General features: G+C 48.5%; 1 protein-coding gene across 2 annotated transcripts in view; it reads right to left on the bottom strand.

Annotated features, from left to right (window-relative positions):
- Positions 1 to 9,951, bottom strand: part of LOC149440276 (uncharacterized) — a 55,769-nt gene extending 45,818 nt beyond the window's left edge. Inside the window, exon 1 of one of the 2 annotated variants that reach the window (XM_089658821.1) lies at positions 9,173 to 9,951. In XM_089658821.1, coding sequence (XP_089514947.1) covers positions 9,173 to 9,833 — 661 coding nt within the window. In that variant the 5' untranslated portion in view covers positions 9,834 to 9,951. Of the gene's footprint in view, positions 1 to 9,114 lie in introns of both variants that reach the window. The other variant, XM_089658822.1, reaches the window with a different exon arrangement.
- Between the last annotated feature and the right edge of the window lie 3,290 nt (positions 9,952 to 13,241).

Below are 13,241 nucleotides of genomic sequence, written 5' to 3' on the forward strand. Positions count from 1 at the left end.
GTACAGGGATGACCAGAGACTGCGGACACAGTACAGGGATGACCAGAGACTGCGGACACAGTACAGGGATGACCAGAGACTGCGGACACAGTACAGGGATGACCAGAGACTGCGGACACAGTACAGGAGATGACCAGAGACTGCGGACAGTACAGGGATGACCAGAGACTGCGGACAGTACAGGGATGACCAGAGACTGCGGACACAGTACAGGGATGACCAGAGACTGCGGACAGTACAGGGATGACCAGAGACTGCGGACACAGTACAGGGATGACCAGAGACTGCAGACACAGTACAGGGATGACCAGAGACTGCGGACACAGTACAGGGATGACCAGAGACTGCGGACACAGTACAGGAGATGACCAGAGACTGCGGACAGTACAGGGATGACCAGAGACTGCGGACACAGTACAGGGATGACCAGAGACTGCGGACACAGTACAGGGATGACCAGAGACTGCAGACACAGTACAGGGATGACCAGAGACTGCGGACAGTACAGGGATGACCAGAGACTGCGGACACAGTACAGGAGATGACCAGAGACTGCGGACAGTACAGGGATGACCAGAGACGCTGGACACAGTACAGGGATGACCAGAGACTGCGGACACAGTACAGGAGATGACCAGAGACTGCGGACAGTACAGGGATGACCAGAGACTGCGGACACAGTACAGGAGATGACCAGAGACTGCGGACACAGTACAGGGATGACCAGAGACTGCGGACACAGTACAGGGATGACCAGAGACTGCGGACACAGTACAGGAGATGACCAGAGACTGCGGACAGTACAGGGATGACCAGAGACTGCGGACAGTACAGGGATGACCAGAGACTGCGGACACAGTACAGGGATGACCAGAGACTGCAGACACAGTACAGGGATGACCAGAGACTGCGGACAGTACAGGGATGACCAGAGACTGCGGACAGTACAGGGATGACCAGAGACTGCGGACAGCACAGGGATGACCAGAGACTGCGGACAGTACAGAGATGACCAGAGACTGCGGACAGCACAGGGATGACCAGAGACTGTGGACAGCACAGGGATGACCAGAGACTGCGGACAGTACAGGGATGACCAGAGACTGCGGACAGTACAGGGATGACCAGAGACTGCGGACACAGTACAGGGATGACCAGAGACTGCGGACAGTACAGGGATGACCAGAGACTGCGGACACAGTACAGGGATGACCAGAGACTGCGGACACAGTACAGGGATGACCAGAGACTGCGGACACAGTACAGGGATGACCAAAGACTGCGGACACAGTACAGGAGATGACCAGAGACTGCGGACAGTACAGGGATGACCAGAGACTGCGGACAGTACAGGGATGACCAGAGACTGCGGACACAGTACAGGGATGACCAGAGACTGCGGACACAGTACAGGGATGACCAGAGACTGCGGACAGTACAGGGATGACCAGAGACTGCGGACACAGTACAGGAGATGACCAGAGACTGCGGACAGTACAGGGATGACCAGAGACTGCGGACACAGTACAGGAGATGACCAGAGACTGCGGACACAGTACAGGAGATGACCAGAGACTGCGGACAGTACAGGGATGACCAGAGACTGCGGACACAGTACAGGGATGACCAGAGACTGCGGACACAGTACAGGGATGACCAGAGACTGCGGACACAGTACAGGGATGACCAGAGACTGCGGACACAGTACAGGAGATGACCAGAGACTGCGGACAGTACAGGGATGACCAGAGACTGCGGACAGTACAGGGATGACCAGAGACTGCGGACACAGTACAGGGATGACCAGAGACTGCGGACACAGTACAGGGATGACCAGAGACTGCGGACAGTACAGGGATGACCAGAGACTGCGGACACAGTACAGGAGATGACCAGAGACTGCGGACAGTACAGGGATGACCAGAGACTGCGGACACAGTACAGGAGATGACCAGAGACTGCGGACACAGTACAGGAGATGACCAGAGACTGCGGACAGTACAGGGATGACCAGAGACTGCGGACACAGTACAGGGATGACCAGAGACTGCGGACACAGTACAGGGATGACCAGAGACTGCGGACAGTACAGGGATGACCAGAGACTGCGGACAGCACAGGGATGACCAGAGACTGCGGACAGCACAGGGATGACCAGAGACTGCGGACAGCACAGGGATGACCAGAGACTGCGGACAGCACAGGGATGACCAGAGACTGCGGACAGCACAGAGATGACCAGAGACTGCAGACAGCACAGGGATGACCAGAGACTGCGGACAGCACAGGGATGACCAGAGACTGCGGACAGCACAGGGATGACCAGAGACTGCGGACAGCACAGGGATGACCAGAGACTGCGGACAGCACAGGGATGACCAGAGACTGCGGACAGTACAGGGATGACCAGAGACTGCGGACACAGTACAGGGATGACCAGAGACTGCGGACACAGTACAGGGATGACCAGAGACTGCGGACACAGTACAGGGATGACCAGAGACTGCGGACACAGTACAGGAGATGACCAGAGACTGCGGACAGTACAGGGATGACCAGAGACTGCGGACAGTACAGGGATGACCAGAGACTGCGGACACAGTACAGGGATGACCAGAGACTGCAGACACAGTACAGAGATGACCAGAGACTGCGGACAGTACAGGGATGACCAGAGACTGCGGACACAGTACAGGAGATGACCAGAGACTGCGGACAGTACAGGGATGACCAGAGACTGCGGACACAGTACAGGAGATGACCAGAGACTGCGGACAGTACAGGGATGACCAGAGACTGCGGACACAGTACAGGGATGACCAGAGACTGCGGACACAGTACAGGGATGACCAGAGACTGCGGACAGTACAGGGATGACCAGAGACTGCGGATAGCACAGGGATGACCAGAGACTGCGGACAGCACAGGGATGACCAGAGACTGCGGACAGCACAGGGATGACCAGAGACTGCGGACAGCACAGGGATGACCAGAGACTGCGGACAGCACAGAGATGACCAGAGACTGCGGACAGCACAGGGATGACCAGAGACTGCGGACAGCACAGGGATGACCAGAGACTGCGGACAGCACAGGGATGACCAGAGACTGCGGACAGTACAGGGATGACCAGAGACTGCGGACAGTACAGGGATGACTGCTGACCTTTGGGGAGGGAGGGGGAGCAGGTACCTGAATTTGACAGGTACCCGCTCTTACTTCCGCAGAGTTTTTTTTTTTATCTTACCTGTTCCTCGATCCAGCCGCGCGCTGTCTTCCCGGCTTCTGTAGTGTGGGCGCTCGTCGGACAGCCGGATGCCCAGTGCGCATGCGCGAGAAGCGCTGCGCTTTGTGATTGGTCCGGCGGCTTCTGGGATCTGTCATGTGTCCCAGGTACCGCCTTACCATTCACAAAGAGCACTGCTTCTTGTGCATGCGCACTTGGGACCCGGCTGTCACGCACACTACAGCCGGGAAGACAGCGCGCCGCTGGATTCTCCTGGCGTGCCCACAGATAAGGCTCGACGTGCCGGCTGTGGCACGCATGCCACGGGTTCGCCATCACTGCCATAGGGGGTATAAGATTGCCATTGTATTGAATATCGGTCTGTTATATATTTATATATTATATAAGAAGGGTGTATATACATTGCTGCTATTTAGTTGGATTCACAGTATATGTTGATCCTTTTTAGCATTTTAATTACATGGGGATTTAGATCAGGTATGGGGGCGTGTACCTGTTAGGGGGAGTGGGGGGGTCATTAAGATGGAGTTTTTATTACAGTATAGGTACACAGTTATATGTTTCTAGTATAGATGCTGTGTGATTGCAGTGCTTGTACAGGGATTGCAGTGTTTGTATAGGGATTGCAGTGCTCGTACAGGGATTTCAGTGTTCGTATAGGGATTGCAGTGCTCGTATAGGGATTGCAGTGCTCGTATAGGGATTGCAGTGTTCATACAGGGATTGCAGTGTTCGTATAGGGATTGCAGTGCTCGTATAGGGATTGCAGTGTTCGTACAGGGATCGCAGTGTTCGTATAGGGATTGCAGTGTTCGTATAGGGATTGCAGTGCTCGTATAGGGATTGCAGTGTTCGTACAGGGATCGCAGTGTTCGTATAGGGATCGCAGTGTTCGTATAGGGATCGCAGTGCTCGTATAGGGATTGCAGTGCTCGTATAGGGATTGCAGTGTTCGTATAGGGATTGCAGTGCTCGTATAGGGATTGCAGTGTTCGTACAGGGATCGCAGTGTTCGTACAGGGATCGCAGTGTTCGTACAGGGATCGCAGTGTTCGTATAGGGATCGCAGTGTTCGTATAGGGATCGCAGTGTTCGCATAGGGATCGCAGTGGTCGCATAGGGATCGCAGTGTTCGTATAGGGATCGCAGTGTTCGCATAGGGATCGCAGTGTTCGCATAGGGATCGCAGTGCTCGTATAGGGATTGCAGTGCTCGTATAGGGATTGCAGTGTTCGTATAGGGATCGCAGTGTTCGCATAGGGATCGCAGTGTTCGCACAGGGATTGCAGTGCTCGTATAAGGATTGCAGTGCTCGTATAGGGATCGCAGTGTTTGTATAGGGATCGCAGTGCTCGTATAGGGATTGCAGTGCTCGTATAGGGATTGCAGTGCTCGTATAGGGATTGCAGTGTTCATATAGGGATTGCAGTGTTTGTATAGGGTGTCAGGAATGGACTTGCCAATGGTGGTGGGACTCACCTGCCTTGTGGGCTGCAGTACCAGGGCTGGCCAGCCGGTGCTCTCAGCAACCAGAAGCTCACTCCTGCAATCAGCCATCACCTGATGGCTGATTGCAGGAGGTGCATTTAAGGAATGGCCAGACCTGCAGTCAGTGCCTTGGTGTATGCTTCCCATGAGCCCCTGTACCTGCATCCTGCCTGCTTCCTGATTCTGCTTTGATCCTGACTCTGAATGAACTCCGCCTGTCCTGACCTCGGCTATTCCTGACCACTCTCCAGCCTGCTCCTTTGGTACCTTGTCTGCCTGATTATTCCTGACCCGGCCCGTCTGACTTTGCTCTGCCTAATCCTTTGTGTCTTGTCTGCCCGATGGTTCCTGACCTGGCCCGCCTGACCACTCCACCTCACCAGCCCTGACTGCTCTTGTCTGTGTACATTCCGTTATCAGTTGGAGGTTTGGTTTTGTAATATTGTGCATTTATATTTGTGTATAACCTTTAATAAATTATATTGTTACACCATACTTGAGCCTGCGTTTCCCTGTGTCAGTTAATGCATCTCTGGTCTTACCGGGAGCCCTGATATAGGGAATGGGAATAAAGATATACATGCCGCCATTTTTCCATATAGTAAGATGGCGGTTTCGATTTCCTGCCCTTGATGTATGACAGAATATAAGGAACCGCCTCTCAGACGTCTTGATCCCTTGTGAAAAAGTCCAGGAAGTGACCAAAACGCATTGGAACACATGACGTCTGACAAACTTACTGGAAACAAAACCGGAAGTGTGGTGGTGGCCATTTTGGAAGTGGGAACATGCGGCTCTCTATACATAGGACTACACCTGAGCTGTTCTGAATGCTGGAAGCTGATATTCTTCAATTGTAATGTAAGATATTCAATAAATATTGACTTCTGTTACTATATAGCGCTGATTGTCTCCTATCTCACCTGATGAGGAATATGGAAGAGTGCCAACAGGAACATTAGGAAGCCTGGAGAGTGCGACTATCCCCTGAAAGCCTGGGATTTATTTCCAGAGGGGAATGATCCATTGTTGCACCAGTTGGAGGAGAGCACTTTATTGTTCACTATTATTGAGTTTGTAGAGCTCACTATTAGAGATTTGGGTTATTCTCCATCCTCACTATTTGGAGGTGATCACGTTTCATCGTTTGGACTTGGAATGGTCACTCTTCTGATTCTTGTCACGAGTGTATTTACATATTCAGAGATTGATATATTGGTAGAGGAATTGTTTTTTCACGTGTGAGCTCACGGTATGCAGTTGACATGATACACGGTTCTTTCACTATTTTACATGTATGTTCAGTATAAAGGTAATACAGTATCACAAGTTTATTTTTTTGAGGTTCATGAAGAATTTTGGAATTTCCATACTGGATGATTAAAGATGATACGAGTTTGCTCTGGAATTTGGAAAGACATCTTTACAGAGACATTTTGGACATTTATTTTTTGGGAAATTTAGTTTGATATATAATTTTTTGGGATTTGTATTTTATTTTACAATTTATTTTATTGTAAATTTTATTTATATATTATTTTATTGTATATTGGGATAGATTCATCTATGTTTAAAGAAGAGTTTAGTTACATGTTCATTTATGTACCGTATTGCATGACCGCGCAATTGTCAGTAAAACTAGTGCAGTAAATTCCATGATCTCTCCCATAGTTTGTAGACGCTATAACTATCACACAAAGCAATCAATATACACTTATTGGGATTTTTGTTACCAAAAACATGGAGCAGAATACATTTTGGCCTAAATTTATAACTAACTTTGAGTTTACTATATATTTTTTATAGCCAAAAGTAAAAAAATATTGTTTTTTTTTCAAAATTTTTGGTCTTTTTTTGTTTATAGCGCAAAAAATAAAAATCGCACAGGTGATCAAATACCTCCGAAAGAAAGCTCTATTTATGTGAAAAAAAGGACATAAATTTCATTTGGGTGCAGCATTGCATGACCGCGCAATTATCAGTTGAACTAGTGCAGCACCGAAAGCAAAAAGAGGCGTGGTCAGGAAGGGGGGTAAATCCTCAGGAGGGGGAGGGGTTAAACTCTCCAGTATCTTCCCAACTATAGAAGTTCCACTAACAGGTCTATAATTACTTGGGAAAGATTTTGTCCCCTTTATAAATATTGGCCCCACATTGGCCTTACACCAATCCAGTGGTACTATGCCAGTCATTAAAGAGGCCCTAACAATGAGAAACAATGGCTGTGAGATGACAGAGCTGAATTCTTTAAGGCCCCGTGGGTGTCTGCCATCCGGTCCAGGGGCTTTATTCACCTTTATTCTGTACAAATATTTCTGCATCATATCAATTGTGAGCCAATGTGGATCATCTGGGGGGTGTCAGTACCACCCCCATTATGGACAAGAGCCCCCCCATGCTCCTTTGTATACACAGAGCTGAAGAAGGGATTTCATACATTGTCCTTCTCTTTGTCCCCCCCCCTCTAGATGGTTCTGTAAAGGGCCTACATGCTGGGACCGGACCTTTCTACTATTCATAGATTAGAGGAATGTTTTGGGGTCGTCCTGATATCTTTCTGTCGTTTGTTTTCAGTTTTTGCGCCTTTATTTCCTTTTTGCATCTTCTGTTCTATTCTTTGTAATGTGTAAACGATGATCGCGTTCCTTCATTGTTATATTTAATAAAAGCTCTTTTCTTATTATCTATCGCTTTTGTAACTTTGGCTGTAAGCCACATAGGTTGGATTTGTAGCCTTTTATACTTGTTGCCCATGGGAATATATTTTGAAGTGTGGTCACATACAGTCTTTTTTAAGAACTCCCATTTCTGTGTTGTGTTCATCGATGCCAATATTCCCTCCCAGTCTAAGTCCTGGAGAGCAGCTCTCAGCCTTGGAAAATTAGCTCTCTTAAAGTTGAGCATTTTTATTTTTCCCGTATGTGCTTGCTGTTTACAGCTAACAATAAATGAAATCATGTTATGGTCACTGCTACCCAGATGTTCTTTTATATGGACATTCGTAATAAGCTCTTCATGGTTGGAGATGACCAGGTCCAGCAGAGCATCATTCCTAGTTGGGGCCTCTATGAACTGCACCATAAAATTGTCCTGTAGTAGGTTTAAAAATGTTTGCCCTTTAACTGTTCCTGCAGTCCCATTACTCCAGTCACTATACGGGTAGTTACCATCCCCCATTATTATCACTGTCCCAGCCCTTTCCATCTGTGGGAGGAGCTGAGTCTCCACCTCCTCATTAACACTGGGAGGCCTATAACAAACTCCAATGATGACCTTTGTAGTACCGCCCCCCCATGTGCAGTTCCACCCATAATACTTCAGCCTCATCACACTCTCCATCAACTAGGTCCTCTTTCACACTCGCTCTGAGATCACTTCTCACATAGAGACAGACACCACCACCTTTCCTATTTCCCCCGTCTCTCCGAAAGAGAACCTAGCCAGGAATATGAATGGCCCAGTCATGTGAGGAATGAAGCCAAGATTCAGCAATACCAATTCAATCCTAGTTCTCTTCATTCACCAAACCTTCCAACTCACCTATTGTGCAGGGCAGACGTCTGGCATTGGTGAACAAACACTTTCATTCACTGACACCTTGTCCATTCACTGACACCTTGTTCATTTACTGACACCTTGTCCATTCACTGACACCTTGTTCACATGAATTTTGTGTATTTTTTATTTTCATACAAATGGTACCAATTCCACTGGTTATTTGTAACATGGGAACCTTCTTACCATCTGTCATAGCCCTCCCCCCATCTTTCCCCATTCCACCCCCCAATAAGTACTGACCCGTCTGATCTGTCTTCCTCATTAAAATCGAATTCTCCCTCCCCCCTCCATCCTAGTTTATATATTCCTCCAGCCTTCCCATAAACCCCTCCCCCAGCACAGCAGACCCCCATCCAATTAGGTGCAAACCATCGCTAGCATATAGGCTGCACCCCAATGAAAAGTTAGCCCAGTGCTCTTGGTCAGGCCTCCATTTTTATTCTTACCCTGCTATCAATGGCCAACCCGGTCCCACACTTCATCCATGTCTTTGGGGACCTCTGATCTCCTTATGAACTGTTTCTTCCATGATGAAGATCAGCCATGGAGTATATCTGAGGTGTATATCAGGGTGTGCTTCTTCCCCACATGAGAGCTGGGATGTCCAGCAACATTCATCTAGAAGACATTTCCCGCACTCAAGGCACTAATACACCTCCAGGGTTGTGTGGGACCCCTGATGTACAGGAAGACAGGACTTCAGTAAGGAACAATTCCCTCACTCAGGACAGGAAAGTGGCTTCACCCCCGTGTGAAGTCTCTGATGTCTGTGATGACTGGACTTATCTGAAAAACATTTCCTGCACTCAAGACAAGAATACGGCTTCTCCCCAGTGTGAGTTCTCTGATGTGTGTAAAGATGGGACTTCCTTGAAAAACATTTCCCGCACTCAGGACAAGAATACGGCTTCTCCCCTGTGTGAGATCTCTGGTGTGTTTGAAGAATGGACTTCTCTGAAAAACATTTCCTGCACTCAAGACAAGAATACGGCTTCTCCCCCGTGTGAGATCTCTGATGTCTGTAAAGATGGGACTTCACTGAAAAACATTTCCCACACGCAGGACAGGAATATGGCTTCTCTCCCGTGTGAGATCTCTGATGTGTGTAAAGATTGGACTTCCTTGAAAAACATTTCCTGCACTCAGGACAAGAATACGGCTTCTCCCCTGTGTGAGATCTCTGATGTGTTTGAAGAATGCGCTTCTCTGAAAAACATTTCCCACACTCAGGACAAGAATACGGCTTCTTCCCCGTGTGAGATCTCTGATGTGTGTAAAGATTAGACTTCTTTGAAAAACATTTCCCACACTCAGGACAGGAATATGGCTTCTCTCCCGTGTGAGATCTCTGATGTGTGTGAAGATTGGACTTCTGTGAAAAACATTTCCCGCACTCAGGACAAGAATACGGCTTCTCCCCTGTGTGAGATCTCTGATGTGTGTGAAGATTGGACTTCTGTGAAAAACATTTCCCGCACTCAGGACAGGAATACGGCTTCTCCCCCATGTGAGATCTCTGATGTTTATGAAGTATAGACATCTCTGAAAAACATTTCCAGCACTCAAGACAAGAATACGGCTTCTCCCCCGTGTGAGATCTCTGATGTGTGTAAAGAGTAGACTTCCTTGAAAAACATTTCCCGCACTCAGGACAAGAATACGGCTTCTCCGCTGTGTGACATCTTTTATGCCTATTAAGTCTGGATTTATAATGGAATCCTTTCCCACACTCAGTACAGGAGAACCTCTTCCCTGTTGGAAGGCCGGCCTGGTCCCGCACAGTCTGAGGTTCCTCAGGATACGAGGAATCCGATGGTCCATCTACACTGGGTGGTGCCGGATGGACATTGGAGGGAGCCGGGTTTTCTCCTGGACTATACTGTGTGATGTCCTCATCTTCTACTTTCCAGTCTGGAGACAAAGTGAGACAATCCTCGGAGGTTTTCCTCATCTCCCGGCCATGGACTAAAATACAAAGACAAAGAAGATTACTAGACAGGAGCTGATTGGTTCCCCCAAACCAGGACTCCACCCACATCAGGCAGCTTGGTCTCTGAGGAGCTTACAATTCCACCCTCAAGGGAACTAGGAAATGGCTCCTCTGATCTCCTACCAGGTCATTTCTTTATTCATGGACCTTAGTCAGAGAGTGAGGAAACAACCAGAACTGTCTTTTATAGGAGGGACAGTGATGAGGGGATTATAGGACGAGGGTCCCCACCCCCTCTATCACTCATCGCCATCTTCCCAACACAAGAAGTACTGCACTTCCTTATTTAGTCCATGATTTAGTCATGAAGAACAGAGGGGCTGAGCCCCACCAGAGGTCAGAGAGTGAGGATGGGGGGAGAACAACCAAGATGAAGACTGGACTGATCCTGAAGACCACCATCATTGGGGTATTGACTCCTCCCTCATTATCACTTTCTGTTTAAGGGTCCAAAGTTGGAGGATGTTATCACATTATTATCACCATGTAAAAGTCTGTGCTCCAATCACATCATCCGATATAAAATGTCCAGCTGGGAGGAAATGGGGGGAACAAAAGAGAATCCATATTATGTGTATATATAGCAGTGGGGGGAGGGGGGAGAGCAGAAGTCAGGAGAATGTAATGTACAACATAGAGTATATAGTGCAGGGGTCAGGAGTATGTAATGTACAACATAGAGTATATAGTGCAGGGGTCAGGAGTATGTAATGTACAACATAGAGTATATAGTGCAGGGGTCAGGAGTATGTAATGTACAACATAGAGTATATAGTGCAGGGGTCAGGAGTATGTAATGTACAACATAGAGTATATAGTGCAGGGGTCAGGAGTATGTAATGTACAACATAGAGTATATAGTGCAGGGGTCAGGAGTATGTAATGTACAACATAGAGTATATAGTGCAGGGGTCAGGAGTATGTAATGTACAAGTTATATAGTATAAGGGTCAGGACTCTCAGTATTAGTATTCTGTAATCAGTGGAAGCTTAAATTTGTACTGTAGACAACATGTAGAGGTGAGCTGGGAATAAACCATCATGAAACAGGTTAGATTGGAGGTTAACAAATCCTTGGACAGAGGGGTGGCGTTGGACGTGGTATACTTGGACAGAGGGGTGGCGGTGGACGTGGTATACTTGGACAGAGCGGTGGCGGTGGACGTGGTACACTTGGACAGAGGGGTGGCGGTGGACGTGGTACACTTGGACAGAGGGGTGGCGGTGGACGTGGTACACTTGGACAGAGGGGTGGCGGTGGACTTGGTATACTTGGACAGAGCGGTGGTGGGGGACGTGGTATACTTGGACAGAGGGGTGGCGGTGGACGTGGTATACTTGGACAGAGGGGTGGCGGTGGACGTGGTATACTTGGACAGAGGGGTGGCGGTGGACGTGGTATACTTGGACAGAGGGGTGGCGGTGGACGTGGTACACTTGGACACAGTTCCCCACACACGGCTAATGTGTAAGGTAAAGTCTATGGAGATGGAAAAATCTGAATGTAAATGGATAGAAAACTGGATAAAAGATCGTATTCAGAGAGTAGAGGTTAATGATTCATACTCTGAATGGTCTGGGGGTGTCAGTGGTGTACCCCAAGGTTCAGTGTTATTAGTAGGGTACCCCAACCTTCAGTGTTATTAGTGGGGTACCCCAAGGTTCAGTTTTATTAGTGGGGTACCCCAAGGTTCAGTGTTACTAGTGGGGTATCCCAGGGTTCAGTATTAGTAGGGAAACCGGGGTTCAGTGTTATCAGTGGGGTACCCCAAGGGTCAGTTTTATTAGCTGGTTCCCACCCAGCCTATGGCCAGATGGTGGCCGGGCGAGCACCTCATGCCTCTGGGTAGAAGCCATATGGCATACTTCCAGGTATGTGCACTTTGCATGCCTGCAGAGCCGTGCAGCAGCGTGATCTGTCACCGGCCATGTACCTCGGACACGGCCAATGACATATCTGTGTACCGGCCCCATTGTCAGTACCAAGTGACCTGCTGTGACCAATCACTGTAGGCCAGATAACCCCCAAATTTTAGTTTGGGTACAATGTTGTATGATCGCGCAATTGTCATTCAAAGTGTGAGAGCGCTGAGACCTGAAAATTGGCCTGGGCAGGAAGGGGGTAAAAGTGCCCGATATGGAAGGGGTTAGTGGGGTACTCCAAGGTTCAGTGTTATTAGTGGGGTACCCTATGGTTCAGTGTTATTAGTGGAGTACCCCAAGGTTCAGTGATATTAGTGGGGTACCCCAAGGTTCAGTGTTATTAGTGGGGTACCCCAAGGTTCAGTGTTATTAGTGGGGTACCCCAAGGTTCAGTGTTATTAGTGGAGTACCCCAAGGTTCAGTGATATTAGTGGGGTACCCCAAGGTTCAGTGTTATTAGTGGTGTACCCCAAGGTTCAGTGTTATTAGTGGGGTACCCCAGGGTTCAGTGTTATTAGTGGGGTACCCCAAGGTTCAGTGTTGGGACCCTTACTTATTAATATATATATAAACAATATGGGGTGTGAGATTATAAATCCCATTCCAGTCTTTGCAGATGACACCAAGCTGTGCCGGGGAATAACGTCCTTACAGGATGTCTCCAACTTACAAGCCGACCTCAATGCTCTGTGTAATTGGGGGACTATGGGGCCAATGAGGGCTAATGGTGATAAATGTAAGGTTCTGCACTTGGGGGGGCTAAGAATATGCATCATACATACTAGGGGGGTACAACTGGGGGGTCAATGGTGGAGAAGGGTCTGGGGGGGTCAATGGTGGAGAAGGATTTGGGGGGACAATGGTGAAGGATTTGGGGGGACAATGGTGGAGAAGGATCTGGGGGCAATTGTGGAGAAGGATCTGGATGGGTCAATGGAAAAGGATCTGGGGGGGGTCAATAGTGGAGAAGGATCTGGGGTTCTGGTAAATTACCAGCCTAATAATGGCAGCAATGCAAAGCTGCGGGTTCTAAAG

The sequence above is a fragment of the Staurois parvus genome, unplaced genomic scaffold (assembly GCF_062004578.1).
Source record: "Staurois parvus isolate SC_StPar_1 unplaced genomic scaffold, SC_StPar_1.0 ptg001098l, whole genome shotgun sequence".
NCBI classification, from domain to species: domain Eukaryota; kingdom Metazoa; phylum Chordata; class Amphibia; order Anura; family Ranidae; genus Staurois; species Staurois parvus.